This window comes from Arachis ipaensis, chromosome B06 (genome assembly GCF_000816755.2).
Source record: "Arachis ipaensis cultivar K30076 chromosome B06, Araip1.1, whole genome shotgun sequence".
NCBI classification, from domain to species: Eukaryota; Viridiplantae; Streptophyta; class Magnoliopsida; order Fabales; family Fabaceae; genus Arachis; species Arachis ipaensis.
The window spans coordinates 6,047,178-6,062,802 of record NC_029790.2 but is presented as its reverse complement, the minus strand read 5'-3'; the positions used below and the strand labels follow the sequence as shown (position 1 = coordinate 6,062,802).

The 15,625-nt window shown below is 39.1% G+C and overlaps 2 protein-coding genes across 9 annotated transcripts; one reads left to right on the top strand and one right to left on the bottom strand.

Moving 5' to 3' along the window:
* LOC107645556 (transcription factor TGA2.3) lies at positions 663-7,157 on the bottom strand. Of its 8 annotated transcripts, XM_021103810.1 has the most exons (13): positions 6,849-7,148; positions 6,341-6,525; positions 5,587-5,690; positions 4,874-4,953; positions 4,573-4,773; positions 4,349-4,399; positions 4,036-4,095; positions 3,770-3,847; positions 3,582-3,657; positions 2,919-3,190; positions 1,948-2,196; positions 1,215-1,369; positions 663-1,181 (listed from the first exon to the last, which is right to left on the bottom strand). In XM_021103810.1, the coding sequence occupies exons 2-12, from the start codon at positions 6,454-6,456 to the stop codon at positions 1,223-1,225; spliced, it is 1,434 nt and encodes a 477-aa protein (XP_020959469.1). In that variant the 5' UTR covers positions 6,457-6,525; positions 6,849-7,148; the 3' UTR covers positions 663-1,181; positions 1,215-1,222. The 8 variants fall into 8 exon arrangements, with proteins under 8 accessions (XP_020959469.1, XP_020959470.1, XP_020959468.1 ...); XM_021103811.1 differs by having other exon boundaries at positions 663-1,369; positions 7,011-7,157; XM_021103809.1 differs by having other exon boundaries at positions 663-1,369.
* Positions 8,652-11,141, top strand: LOC107646311. Its single transcript, XM_016350503.1, has 2 exons — positions 8,652-9,320; positions 9,366-11,141. Exons 1-2 carry the CDS (start codon positions 8,652-8,654, stop codon positions 11,139-11,141), a joined length of 2,445 nt encoding a protein of 814 aa, XP_016205989.1.

The window sequence follows — 15,625 nt, the reverse complement described above, 5'->3', positions numbered from 1 at the left end:
CAACAATAAAAAACAAAACATGAATGCTTGCGTATTACTCTAGTCTACTTGATAATCAAGTATTATAGTTTAACTAAATGTTAAGATATGTATTTTTCATTTATACAAAATTGTAGTATTTTCTATTAAATTTTCATGGGTGTTATATATTTTGTGGATACTTAAAACTCACCACTCATATTGGTTACCAGAATCTAACTAATTGAAGGATGGAATTGAATGATTTGACTCAATTCTCTTTTAACAAACCTAACCATGTTAGAGAATCTGGAATACCTTATGGCTTGTTGCTTTACATTGCTTGATTTAGAATGAACAAATATATGCTAAGATTCTATATTCTAAATCTAACACACACACTTTGCAGAAATATCAAGGTTCTATTTCTATAATACTTTTTCAGTGACCACTCAGAGAGAAGTATTCGTGTGAAAATAATAGTTGAAAACCATCAAATAATTTGACCTGGTTGACTAAACTATCATCTTCACAAGTAATCACCTGTATTTTGAAGTTGCTAGACATTTTGTAGCACCAACAATTATATAGGCATGGATATTTATTATTTACATCAAACAAAGATGAAGTCCAAATTTATGGTAAATGGAAAATTGTCATTATAACAAGGGTAGTAGATAAACTACACATATCAGATATATGTCACTACAAATTGAGTTACTATTTAGGAAAAATTCTTTCTAGTAAAACAATAATTTAGACATACAAATATGTATATATACAAATACACCACCACTGCACACAGGTCCATAGAGGATTATATGTGCATATGTTCAAACCACAAACAATTAAAAATGAAAAATAAATAAAGGAGAGAGGGGCATCCCCTCAAATAAGCTTAAATTTCTGAAGATACAATGAGAAGCTGTACCCTAAAATACACAATACTACTCTACATTTCCCCCTTCAGATTCTATCTATCAAACACCTATTAATCAAATTATTGAGACTATTTTCAAAGCCACATGAAAACCATTAAAGGGAAAGGGTTCTACCACACCATCACTATGTGGAGAGATAGAGAGAGAGAGAGAGAGAGAGAGATTATAGGTGGAGAGAAGAAAAATCACATTATCTAAAGTACAACACCACAAGTAGAGATTCTAGAGATTCTCCTTTGTGAAGAGACACCAACTTCATGAAATGCAGGTGAGCTTATGATTATAGGATCGGTCTTTTTGAATGAGTCGGTCTTTGAAATACTTCATTCCCTTGGTCGGGCAAGCCACAAAGAACTTAGAGCTCGCAGCCGCGAGAAATAATCACTAATCGCAAGGAGAGCTCTAGCTGATTGCCTAGTTGTCAAAATTCGAAGCATTTGTTGTAATGTTTGTTGCCGCAGATTATCAGCCTAGTTAACATGAAAAAAGAAGTTACAAGTCTATGGCATGTTTAACACTTTGGATCAGTTTTTCCTTTTAGTTTTCATGCAGGCCTATTACTTACTTCTAGAGAGGGTGAGAGCTTTAGCCGAATGATACGGTTTACTGAGTGATCTAAAATCATGAGTTTAATTCTCGGAAACAGCCTTTTCACTTTGGTGGTAAAGCTACAGACATCTAACCTCAGGCACTAGGCGACCCATTATTAACCTATAGGCTCGCGTTTGAAACACCTTTGACCGATGCAATGAACTCGCGTTTTCTATCATCTCTATATATATAGTCTATTTTATTTTGAAGTATTTCTATTAGAAGGTTGCGAAGTGAGATACCGCGTGCATACTGCAAAATGACTTGCCTCAACATGCACATGCATACAAGCTGGAAATAGTCTTTCTTTCACTAAAAATGGAAATTGAGAATACACTCAATACAGGCATGAAGATTCTATGTTCACCTATTTTTTAGTTCTAGCCTCGTGACTTTGGAAATTTGGAAGTAGAAAAATGGAAAGTGGACAGGAAAACAGGTGGATAGTTGAAGTTACCTGGCGAAGAAACCCTTCAAGAGTACCGAGCTTTCCCATGGCCATAGCCATTTGCCCCATATAGTTTGCTACGTTTCCTGAAGAGCCTGATGGGTTGGGTGCACCATTCGCCAATGTCTCAGCAAGTGATTGTTGCAATGCATCCATTCCCTGAGACAATGCATCTTCGGCCTGCTGCGATGATTGCTGCAAGTTGTAGATGCCCATCAATTGTTGCTCGGTTAATGGCTCCAGTTGATTTACAAGAAGCTGCAGTATTGTCAATCCAGTTTAAGGTTAGCCAGCATAAAGTTTAAAATATGTCACCAAGTTGTCATTTCTAGAACAGAGAAGTTCCTTACAGATCTTGAATTTAACTACCAATGACTTTAAAGAACATAGTTTCTATCTATTTTTAATTGTTTTTCTTTCACTTCATATTTTATATCCTGCAGGGTAAGGAAGGTTATAGGTGTGGAACCATACATTGTTAAAGTAGTTTCAGAAAGCATAATAGATAGATGGTAACAACAGAGTTGTAACAATTGCCACATTTCCGATAATGTCCAAAATGGCCTTTTAAACATGTTCTGTTTGTTAATCTTCCATTAGATTTGTGGAAAGATTTTTTCCAATAGAGAGTAATAATTACAACAGAGCATAGAAGGTTTACTATACCTCTTTCTGTCCATAATCTAAAATGAAGAAAAATAAGTGCAAGAAATTTCTCATACAACCATCCAAGTTTAAACATCAAACGTTAGCTTGTTCATTGGGGAAAAAACTTTTATGTATACATTAAGAATTAAGATGATATTAGCTGGACATGTACGAGTATTCAAGAAATCATAATTCATAATAATGTATTACCACACGTATACTTCAAGCGTTGATCTCTTTTTTTTATGGGTAAGGAAACTTCAGCATATTATAAACCAGGTAAAATGAAAAATCATTAAACAACAGTTTATCGCAATATGAGAAATCCTCACTTTAAGAAGCTCGGATGAGCGAAAGCCTCCGATCCACATGAAACACCTCTCAGCTGGAGTCTTCCACATCCCTGAAAGAATGTGGAAAACATCGGCTTTTGCAGCAATACCTTTGAGCCTGAAGATGTCATCAAATTGCGTCATGAAATTGTCGACAATAGTACGAAGTTCAATATCTCCAGCATGAGAATTTATTGCAGCCCTTAGCTCATTGGTTTGCCTATTATGCTCTTCCAACCATCGTGCATACTCTACGTCAAAAGCCATAGCACCTACAGACCAAGAAGATTAACAAATATGACTTATGGTTTGAAACACATAATAAAAGCTTCCGAAAATATACGAAGAAAACATATGCATTGCACAAATTTAACAAAGCTCTGCTTCTAACTATGCTTAGTACAATTTAGGCATAAGAAAATTTAGTCTCAAATAGAGTGCTTTTGCCAAAACCGCACAAAGCAATTGTTACCGTGCCTCAATTGCTTGATACAATATCAACAAGGCCTTCTCCCAGTAAAAGCTTTACATACAAGCTAATTTGAGGACATTAAATTCTTAAATGAATGTGAAGCCATACATTAGCAATTAGAGTAAAACAGAACATTGTCAGAAAATTACTACAAGTTTTAACTATACAATTTCAAAAAGTAGTTTAAATACCATTTCCACTCATTGAATGGGTCTGATCTCCTGAGCTTGAAATAAATATTCCCTGCAAAAGATTAACGACCAAATTGTATTACGTAATGTTGTAATTTCATCATCAGATCAATGATAGTTGGCAAAGGGGAGGGGGCACAAGTATCAAATTTTGAAAAGGAGACGGTAAATAAAGCAAACAACCAAACCTGCTGGCGGGCTCGCTGCAGCTCCTGCTCAAGTTGGGTCAGTTTCAGCCTACTGCTCTCTAATTGTTGCACATATGCCTAATGAATGGAAAGAAGAATTAGAAAAACAAAAAAAAGTGGAATGTAACAAGGTCAAATATGACAAATTTAACAGGTCTAAAAATAATAGGACAATGATGCTATAAGCAACTAGCCATTATATTAATGAGGTTTTAATAGAAGGAACCATTTTATAAGGTCATAAGATAAATACAAAAAGAACCTACCTTTTTCCTCAACCGGCTTTTTCTGGCAGCCTCACGATTTTGAGCAAGCCGCCGTAACGTCTGAATGAATACACAATAACTCAATCACTACATAGCAACAAAACCATGTATTCCTTAAAAAAGCAAAACCTTATGTAAGAGATGAAAACTCACATACAGACACAGTTGTCTTCATGTGAAGTTGATAGTTGAGAACTGTTAGATGATAATTTAGTCAAACTTGTTAAATCATCTAGTAGTTCTCAACTATCAACTTCACATGAAGACAACTATATATGAGTCTCCACCTATGTAAGAAAGTTACTGTTAGAACCTTTTGATCTGCTTTATCTTTTGATCTTTCACTGGATTCACCCCTTTCAGGCTGCAAAGAAACACCAGAACCATATTTCACAGTAAGAAAAAGAATGCTTCCATGTCTTTGATATGTTGAACAGAGTAAAAATTATTCTTAAATGTCACATCATAACTGACAAGGCATTCAATTAGTTAAACTCCAGATGCAGAAAAACTGTGTCATGTAAGCAAAAGAATTACCATTTGATTTTTATCTTCTGTATCATCTGTTGAAGTATCTGTCCTAGGGCTTGCATCTGCCATGTTGGACTCTCCCCAGTTCTCACGATGACCAGCAGATGTCGAAGCCAGATTTGGTTGCGAATCCTTTTGTAATGACAACGCTTGAGAGCCGGCAATTGCCGCAGATATGTTTATATCCGAGTTTGCAATTGACTGCATCTTATATGTAAGATAAGAATGTCAATTGCAGCAAATCACAATGCTTTTGGATTGATATTTATTCTTGGAAACTCATAACTGCGTAAAAATAAGAAATTACCTTACTTAAAGCACCAAATTGAACATCAGCACCTAGAGCTTGGCTATTTGATTTCAGTTGAAGTTGATTAAACAATGGATCTGAAAGATTAAAGAAAGGGGGGGACAAAAACAAAAAAGGGTAATAGAAGTTTGATTAGGCACCAACAGCCAACAAAAGAGTTCGCAATTCTATCATTATGTTCTCCCCCAAAAACTTTTTTGCTTTCATTTCTAGTAATTTCATTCCAACAACAATCCTACATCATTGCTTTCAATGTCATACTTGAGAAAACACATATTTCTTTAGGATAAATGAAGACATATAGATTTTATTATGAATTAGTAAAGTAGAAATCAATGAATGCCTATGTTAATTATAACAATATTGGAATTTGAGACAACCATAGGAGAAAATATATTCATTTGGTTTCTAATATAAATTGTATATTGTTAGGCATAGATGGTAGCAAAAATCACTAAGAACCATACCAACATCTTACAAAACAATTGAAAGTAATATTGCTCATAACAATCTAGTTAGTGCAGAAGCCTAACAAACAAGCATTAAGCACTGACAACAAAGGCTGCATAAGAGAACAAGCACCTTGGCATGTCATACAAATGTGATTCGACAGGATATGATTCCTGTCTCAAAAACACAACATTGGCATGCATAACAATATAAGCAATGGAAGTAAGAGTTTCAAGTTACTCAAAACACAAGCAACATACTTCTGCTAAGATTAATGGCATCCTCAACGCGAAATCCTAGAGATTGTTCAAGGTTTCCAAATTCAGAAATTCGAGAAGGAAGAACATTAGTTGCATCAATGCCCCTGCAAAACCAAAATCATCACAACGTGACAACAAGCTAGTTAATGCATATCCAATTATCTACACAAGGTCCAGAAAGCCAAGAAACAAATTATGGCATCCATGTTTCCATCTCTCAAGAAGAAAAGTCAAAATTGAACACAACAAGGTCTAAAATCAAATTCAAGAGAATATTTAAAAACCAAAAAGCATAACAATAATTTAAGCAAAGCTGAAGCCAGCACCACATGTGCACACACACAAGGGAGAGTGCATAGTTTCAAGAATTGAAATAAATTGTTATATTCTGTTTCAGTAAGGATCAGCTATATAATATTTTAAGGAAGTGAAAGGGTGTATTTGTCACCACTAAGGAATCCCCAGCAAAATACAAAGTAAAATCAAATATACAAAGAAACTTATTATCATCTTCATTCTCCAAGCTTTCCTCTGCACCGTTGCACATAAGGCCTAATTTCGACATCTCAGTTCTCCCAGAACATAACCAATTTCTTCTACTCATTCAAGAGTTATACCAGAATAGCATAATTGCCACCATCAAACCACAAAATTGAACCTTTTGACACCAAAACCAATTACCAGAGCAATCAATCAATAGTGAAATTATCATTAAGCAGAAAACAAAAGAGACAGGAAGGCCTGAAAGATTTACATGGAACTAGAAGAAGAAGGCATAGGAGGTGGAGGAGCGTAACTTGGCATCCCGTTGACAACGTTGTTACTGTCCCCAGTGCTGCTAACGTTAACTGTTCTAGCTCTACTACCCATCAATAACCATGCTCAGCTCAAAGACCATCTTATCTCCGCACAAAACCGCAATCCAAGGATGCCCCTCAACTATTTCACAAAGCTCACAACTTTAGTCAAATCCCACAAAAAAAAAAGCTTTAAACTCAGCTAAAAATTCTTCAACAAGAAAATTCTTAAACATGCTTCTCTGATCAAGCTAAAATTCCAACAACAATCAAAACAGAACAGGTCAACAAAATTGTTGAATAACATGAGCAACAAAGTAAGACTTCTGAAGGGGAAAAATAGTAAAATAAAAAAAATTTTGCATCATCTCCGTACAATCCACTTGAAAGTTGAAACAAGGACAAAACTTTGAAAACAAAAGAGATAAAAAAATTAAAATTTGAAAATTAAAATTGAAGGCCCACCTCCTAAAAACTAAGCTAAACAACACAAGCTTGAAAAAGAGAAGCTCCCCATGCTTGGTATTGAAAAGGGTAAGAACAAAAAAGCGATCTTTGCACGAACTCAGTGGGTGGAAATTGAAACTCAAAAAGAAGAGGAAAAAAATTTTTGAACTTTACACATACCCAGAAGAAGAAAAAAAAACGATGGAATAATAATAAGCTCTCTCTCTCTGTCTCTCTCTCTCTCTGTGCAGAGTGCAAACCCTAACCAGTGGCAAGTTGACGATAAATACCGAGGACTTTTTGACTTTTTTGGATTGAATGAATGGAAATGGCACCTTTAATATTTTTATTATTTTATTGTTAAACTATTAATGATGTTACACAGTACAATTTCGTGTTTAACCCTGCAAATAAAAACAAAAACAAAAACAAATCATGATTCTTTCAATTTTAATTTTATTATTTTATTGCTTTTACCCACATATTCAAAGAGGAGAATCATGTCAGCAAGTTGATCTTTTCTTTTCGGTAGCAATTATTATTTATGATTATTATCATTGTTATTCATTCATTCATTCATAATATTAAATATTAAAATTATTATTTTATGATGATAGCAGGGGGGTGGAAAAGAGAGAAAGAGAGAAAGGTATGGTGTGTGTGTGGAAGAAGCGTGACGTTGAGACCATTCCAATTTGTTGCATACGTCGTTTTCGTCTGAAACTCTAAAGCTCCATTTTTACACACTAAGCTTTGCCTTTTTTTAAATTCTTCAAATTTCTGTTAACTTTACCGCTTTTTTTTTTTTCTCCTTTTCTTCTCTCATGTTTTCGAAAATGCAGAGATTCAGGTGCAGTCGACTTCACCTGAAGCCTGAGAGCCGTTAAATAATTTGACTAAATTTTTATCTAACAGCTCTTAAGTACCAACTTTATGTGAAGTCAATTTTACCTGAATTTTTACCTTTCGAAAAACCTCCCTAAACATTTCACAAATTAATTCTTAAATAAAAATATTATATAGATTTAATTATTTTGTTGTTCTTATAATTTTATTAGGGTTATTAGGTAAAGATATCTATTAACTATTTAACTGTGCAAAATAAAATATATTTTTATATATGAATTAGTTAAGAATAATAGAAACTGAAATTCTTGCCGCTCTTTTCAACTGATGTGGGAGAAACTATTTGTTAGCTCAAACAAATGGAGGTGCTTACTTTGAATCCAAAGTTAATATCTCCAAATAAGGGTGAAAATTTCGTCAATTGGAAGCTAACATTTATTAAAGGGCAATTTACCCAAATAAATAAACTAGGAGAAATGTTTACCCAAATACACAAAACTGAATCATCATACGTGTATGTGCAAAAACTATTTCTATGTAATCCGTGGCAACTAACCACGGTTTTTGAGTTGTACATAAACCGTGGGAGGTTCCAGCGGTTTATGGGGAAATTTGGTTGTGCATAAACCGTGGGAGGTTCCAGCGGTTTATGAAGTGGGCATGCAAGGCATAAAACGTGGTAAGCTACCACGGTTTATGAAGCAGATGCAATGGTCATAAACCCTTGTGGGCTACAGCAGTTTATGAAGGATCAGTTATGGCGAGAAAACCTTGTAAGTTCCCACGGTTTACAATGAGGGGAACTCTATATATATGTGGGTGATTCAAGCTCCATTAGAGATCATTCTCACAATGGCAAGTGAGGAAGAGAGTTTTCTTGCCTTAGTGCATTGCTCTGGGAAAATTAAAAAAAGCAAAAGCTATGGTGTGAAGTTCACTGACAGAGAACCACTGAGTATTTTTATCAGTTCGTCAATGAGTTTGTCAGATTTGAAGAACAGCATCTTGCAGAAGCTTGGCGTGTTGGGTAGCAAGTGGGTGAAGAAACTATTCTACAAGATTCCCATCGCAGTTGTCTCGACTGTTGTTCAGTATGATACCTTTGCGGTTAAGGCTGATGAAGATATTAGGGTTTTGTTCTATTGTGTAAGGAGTTTTCCGGAGATCAGAATCCATGAGTTGTTCGCGAAGTTGGAGGTCGGTGTCGATAGTTCTGGGGCATCCGCTCCAGTTCCTAGCTCTACTGCCGCGGGAGGTGCATCTAGTTCGATGCCTGCGATCAGACCGTATCTTCCGCCAGTTCCATCACCTTCATTCGCTGCTGATTTAGACCGAACGGAGGTTGTTGGTTCTGTACCTTTGGAGAATGCAGCAATCTTTGAGCCTCCTCACGTTGTGGGCACCGGTGGTGGCCTGTTACCTTATATGGAAGGGTTTGGTGGACCTGATCAAGTAGAGAATGCAATGTGTGACGATGACTCTGACCAGGAGCCTGTTGATATCGTAGGTGACAGCGACGATGACGCAGGTGCCGATCCACATGCGCAGCATCGGCCTTCAAGTTCTACTTCTCAGCAGTACCCTCCACACTTCTCCACACTAAACTTGGATGCTCTTGGTCAACAGGAAGACGGTGGTAACACAGTGGGGGGCTCTTCTACAGAATTTCAGATTGGGCAATCATTCTAGAATAAAGATGAAGTTGTGCTGAGTGTCAAGGACTATAGCATCCGGCGAGGTGTTGAGTACAAAGTCATCGAATCAGATCATTTGAAGTATCATGGAAAATGCAAGGAATTCGGCAAGGGTTGTAGTTGGTTGATTCGTGTAGCGCTGCGTTCACGAAAGGGCACTTGGGAGGTTAGGAGGTACAACGGGCCACACACATGCTTGGAAACCTCTATTTCAAGTGATCACCGTCAGCTGGATTACCACGTTATCTGTGCGAGGATTCTTCCTTTGGTTAGGGCAGATGCTGCGGTTACGGTAAAGGTACTACAACAAGCGACAGAAGCCGACTACGGTTTCAGGCCTAGTTACAGGAAGGTTTGGATGGCCAAGCAGAAGGCAGTGGCACAAATATATGGAGATTGGGAAGAGTCTTACGCAGAGTTGCCACGTTGGATGCTCGGGGTCCAGTCAACAATGCCCGGAACAATGATAGTGTTGAAGACCTCTCCTGTTCGGCTTGGTGGTGAGGTTGATGAGTCGACGGTGTACTTTCACCGGCTTTTCTGGACATTTTCACCCTGTATGGAGGCATTCCGGCATTGCAAGCCCCTTGTCAGTATTGATGGTACCCACTTGTATGGGAAGTATGGAGGGACGCTGCTGTTGGCGATAGCTCAGGACGGGAACTCGAACATCCTCCCGATAGCATTTGCCCTTATGGAGGGAGAAAATGCAGAGTCATGGTCATTCTTCTTGTCCAACCTACGAGAGCATGTGACTCCTCAGGAGGGTATCCTTGTTATCTCTGACAGGCATAATGGGATCAAGGCAGCGCTTGAAGCACCTAAGACTGGGTGGCTGCCTCCCCGAGCTTTTCGAGCGTACTGTATTCGGCATGTGGCTGTGAATTTCGCCCTAACGTTCAAAGGTAAGGACTCAAGGAGGATGTTGGTGAATGCTGCGTACGCAAAGACTGAAGCTGAGTTTTATTACTGGTTTGACATCATGCGGACTGAGAATCCAGCAATGTGTGACTGGGCCAACTGGATGGAGTACGACAAATGGACCCAACATGAGGATGGTGGTCGACGGTTCGGGCACATGACAACCAACATCAGTGAATGTGTGAACTCCGTGTTAAAGGGAACTCGCAACCTCCCGGTCACATCGTTGGTTAAGTCAACTTACGGGAGGTTTGCTCAGCTATTTGTGGTACGGGGACAGACAGCAGAGGCACAACTCGGATCTGGGCATGAATTTTTTCAGGCGTTGGTGAAGGCTATTGATCGGAACCTAAGAGACTCTAGGTGCTTCACTGTGACGTTATACGACAGGCATCAGTCCGAGTACACCGTCGCGGAGACGACACCAACCGGGAGCTTCTCGCTGGGTAGCTATAGAGGTTCCCTTAAAGATCACAGATGCGACTGTGGCCACTTTCAGGCGCTGCATTATCCTTGTTGCCACGCCATTGCGTGTTGTGCCTACTCTCGCCTTAACTGGGCGTCATATGTTCACGAGGTGTATCGTATGAGTGAGGTGTTCAACGTTTACAAGCAGGGTTTTTTTCCACCTATCCCTGAAGGACTATGGCCTCCATATGCTGGGCCTACTATCATTCCTGACCCTAATATGCGGCGTGCAAAGGAAGGTCGTCCAAAGGCAACCAGGATCCGTGGAAGTATGGATCAGTCTCAGGAGAACCAGCCGAAGCGCTGTGGGCTATGCTGTCAGGCTGGGCATACGCGGAGGAACTGTGACCAGCGAAGACAGAGTGGTGAAGGGGATGCCTAGATCTCATGTCATCTAAAATGTCCTCTATGTTGTTTCAGTTGTTTTAGGAACATGATAATTTTAGTAATGTATGGTTGGTTAAGTCTATGACTGTCAACATGTTTTTTTAATGCAATAATTTCATATGAATAAATTCCGGTTGTTTTACATGTTTGATTGCATCACTTTGGTGTCGTTTCTATTGTGCATGATAATTGTGACCGAAGAGTTACATATCAAAGAAGCTCAAACCGGTTTAACTACTTAGTCAAAAGAAAAATAACATTTCACAAAAGTCTCAAAGATATAAGTCTCACTAGCAACCACAGTACATAAACTAACAAAGTCCCTACCGGACGAGAAAATATGACATAACTAATCAGAATCCTCAATGGTGTCACTGTCATCATCGTCGAACTGACCAAGCAGGTGACCTCCGGTGCCACACAATGGAGGACGCCTCACCCGCCTCGGTCTCTGATCTGCCGCTGGTGCTGATGGCTGTGCGGGAACGGCGCTGAATGCAGAGGCAGGTGTCCCTCCTAATGCGAACCATGGGTCAGACGGAGATGCAGCAGGCTCGTTGAGGTCAACGACCAACTGAGCCTGAACGTCGTCACTCCGTGGCTACTGATCAGCAAACTGGACATGCTCCTCAGGCATCTGTGGCCTATAATGGGTATCATCATCATCCCTGAGCATGTCTGCTATATCCCTGTAGAACTCGGACTCAGTAACAGGATCATCAATGTCCATCCCGACAGCCGCGGTAGTAAACTCAGCAAAAGCATGTGGCGTGACGTTCCCAAAGAGCTGAGAGCTACTACCCACATCATAGGTCGGCTGATCCATAGCTGAGGCTGAACCAACTACGTCCTCACCGGGCACGTGCTGAGTCCCGTCATCCTGCACGGATGGTCCTTTTGAACGAGCACCTCCACGGTCATCCCGGCCAGCCTGCCGTCTCCCTCTACGTCGAGGAACACGGTAATCCACTGCATCCCCAGGCTCAGCTCCAGGGAGGTCCTCCTCCAAACGGTCGGCAAACCATCGCCACTCGCGATCAGTGGTCTGGGTCCCTATACGGCGACGCCGATCGACTCGTCTGTTATCTGGTCTGTCGTAAACGTGCACTCTAGGAGGTGCCTGTGACGACCCTCTGTGACGAGCCTCCTCAGTCAACACAATCGGCCTCGGATCCTGAAATGCAACATCTGGGGATAGGAATCTGTGCGCCACACGGCACCACCACTCCAGGTACTCTGCTGATGGACCGGGGTCAAGGACTCGATCGACCCATATGACTGACTGAAGGAGATGCTGAACACCGCCGAACTGGGGTAGAACCCTATCGACCTGATGCCACTCAATCGCAGCAAAATATATTAGGCTAGTGATGGCCGTCCATAGCCTACGGTGCTGGTCAACTAGTATCTCCGGATGAATAACAGCAGCAACCTCAACAGAAGAATAAGGCTCCCACACAAACTGTATCGAAACAGTAAGAGTTTCATCAGACAATGACATTTAACAAAAACCAGTTCAAGTATCAGCAATAAATAAATGACTCACATCGTGGACACGCAATCGATCCAATGCAAGGCATGCGGAAACTAATCTTTGTGCCCCTGCATCGTTCCTCGGCATAAAATTGGCCCACCTACAATTTTAATTGAAATGATGTCAAAACAAAGCATAACACATGATGTTCAACAACTTATGAATCAAAAATAATAAACCCTACCTGGAAGCAAGAGGAAACCCGAATCGGTCAAACCCAGTGGGCCTCAGAGTGGGAAACCTCCAGAAAATCTAAGACTGTAGCAGCTGTAGCGGCCCAGCCAAGTTGACAACGTTTCGGTTTGTCCCACGACAAAGACATCTATACAAACAGGCCAGTGCAGCCGAGCCCCAGCTATATCTGCCCAAGTCGTCCAACGATGCCAAATAAGGCAACCAGCGAAGGTGGACCCGGTTTGCATTCTTGTCCGCAAACAGCTGAGACGACAACAGCATCAGAATATAAGCACGTGCGTATATACGCACGGTCTCATCACTAGCATCTGCTGGGAGAACCCGAAACCTCTCATGGAACCATGTGTAGCACACTGTCATCTGCTTTACTTTACTCTGTGGAGGTAACTCCCCAAACAACTCCCGGAACCACACCCATGCTGGTCTACCGTGTTCCATCAGATTCTCAAACTCAGTCAGGCACCCACTAACGGGCGCACCATCGATTGGCAAACCCAGCTGATATGCCACATCCTGCAAAGTAATGGTGCACTCACCAAAGGGCATGTGGAAGGTGTGGGTCTCAAGACGCTACCGCTCAATAAATGCGCTAAGGAGAGGCTCATCAACCCAGAACCACTGACTATTTAGCCTAGCCAAATGATACAAGCCCGCAGTCTCAAGATACGGTATAATCCGGTCATGTAAGGGCATATTCTGTTGTCTCCTAACGGCGCTAATAACCCTACTAAGCTGCAAAATGTGGGTAACAAAATCACTCAACATACAACCATTACTAATAACATCAAACATAATTTAGAAAAAATTATTAGAATACTCACATTAGTTTTATTGATTCTCTTAATATTAAATTTAAAATCCAAACTACGAGTACTCTGCACTCATGATTACAATAAAAATAAAGTAATAAAATATTTTAACTAACAATAACCATAATAATAGCGATATTTACAAAAATACTATTAATCAGAATAACAATAAAAATAAACATCATAAATTATTTTTACTAACAATAATCCTAATAATATCAATATTTATATTTATAAGAATTTTAATAATAATAATAATAATAACAATAATAATAACTAACCTCTTCGTCAATATATCCTGCCAGGTGAGCAACGCCATTTAGTCGGTACAAGCGATCCTCACCCTCCATTGGCTCCACCATCCACGCCTCGTTCAAACCTTCTAAGCTTTTCCTAAATCCTCTCAACACAACAAGCTTCAGAATTTTTTTGCTGAGACAAATGATCCGTGCTGAGCTTCAACGGATTAGGTATTTATAGCCCCTAACACATAAATCGTGGGAGGCTACAGGGGTTTCTGTTTATTGCGCAGTATTCATAAACCGCGGTGGGTTACATGGTTTTATATTTAATTCGTCTTCTTCATAAACCGTGGTAGCCTACCACGGTTTATGCCTTCCATTCCAACTTCATAAACCGCTGGAACCTCCCACGGTTTACAAAGAACAAAATTCCCTCATAAACCGTCCCTTGCAGCCACGGATTATGTACAATTCAAAAACCGTGGTTGGTTGCCACGGATTACATAGAAGTGGTTTTTGCACATGCAAGTAACATGATTCAGATTTGTGTATTTGGGTAAACATTTCAAGTACTTTATTTATTTGGATGAATTGCCCTTTATTAAATATGTACTTCAATTCTGTTAACAATTAAAAAAATCATAAAAAATAATATAATATTATTTGTCTAAACTCTAAAGTAAAAATAATCTGATATTTAATTAAGAAAATAATAATCTTAACTGAAATTATCTTGATAATAAAATCAATAATCAATAGTTATATACTAGTATGTCTATTCTAATCTTTTTTTTTTCATAAAGTTTTTTAGTTGCTTTTTCATGATTTTATTATGGTAAAAACTCACATGCAGTTATTTTTATGTGAAATTTATAGTAAAAAATCGTAAAATAACAATTTAATCAAATCTATCAAATTATCTAATGATTTTTTACTATCAACTTCATATGAAGATAACTGCATGTGAGTCTTCACCTTTTACTACTTAAGAGATTGTTTCAGATTTTATACTCTTTTAGGGTGTGTTTGGTTGGAGGAATTATAAAATATTCCTATGTTTGGGTCATGGTTTAAAAAAAATATTCTCAAGGTTATGGATAAAATAATGATGATAAGCTTGAATATGGATGCATGGTGAGTTGTCCACAGATGTGGACCTGCGTTGTTCAGTGACCTGCAAAAAAATCTGCAGCTGCTGCAAAACGCAGGCTGCGATTGGACTTGGAAGGGAACCAAGTTGCGAAACGTGCCCTGCATGCTGACAGGAGCAGGTGTTGACCAGCATTGGACTAGGCAAAACGCAGGTTGCGTTTGTCAGCCTTGCAGAGCAAAACGGATGTTGCGTTTTGCAGCCTTCCTAGCTGCATGCGCGCCACGTGTCTTAGAGGGTGTTCACATGGGTCCTTAAAAGCCAAAACACAGATAACTAGGGAAGTCAAGTAAAAAACGAAATTACTGAAACTGAGGAAGAGTTGAAGGAGAGTGAGGAAGCAAGAGTGAAGAGGGTTAAGAGTGAAGAAGCAAAGTGTGGGAGAAGAAGAAGTATACGCTACATGAACAAAAAATGGTGCGTGATTTTACCAAACCAGAAGAACATATTATTGAGTATTTGGATCATTCTCAATGGATAAGTAAATATTTTTTTTAATATTTAACGATGAATATATATATTTATTCGAATTTTATTTATTTAGGTTGT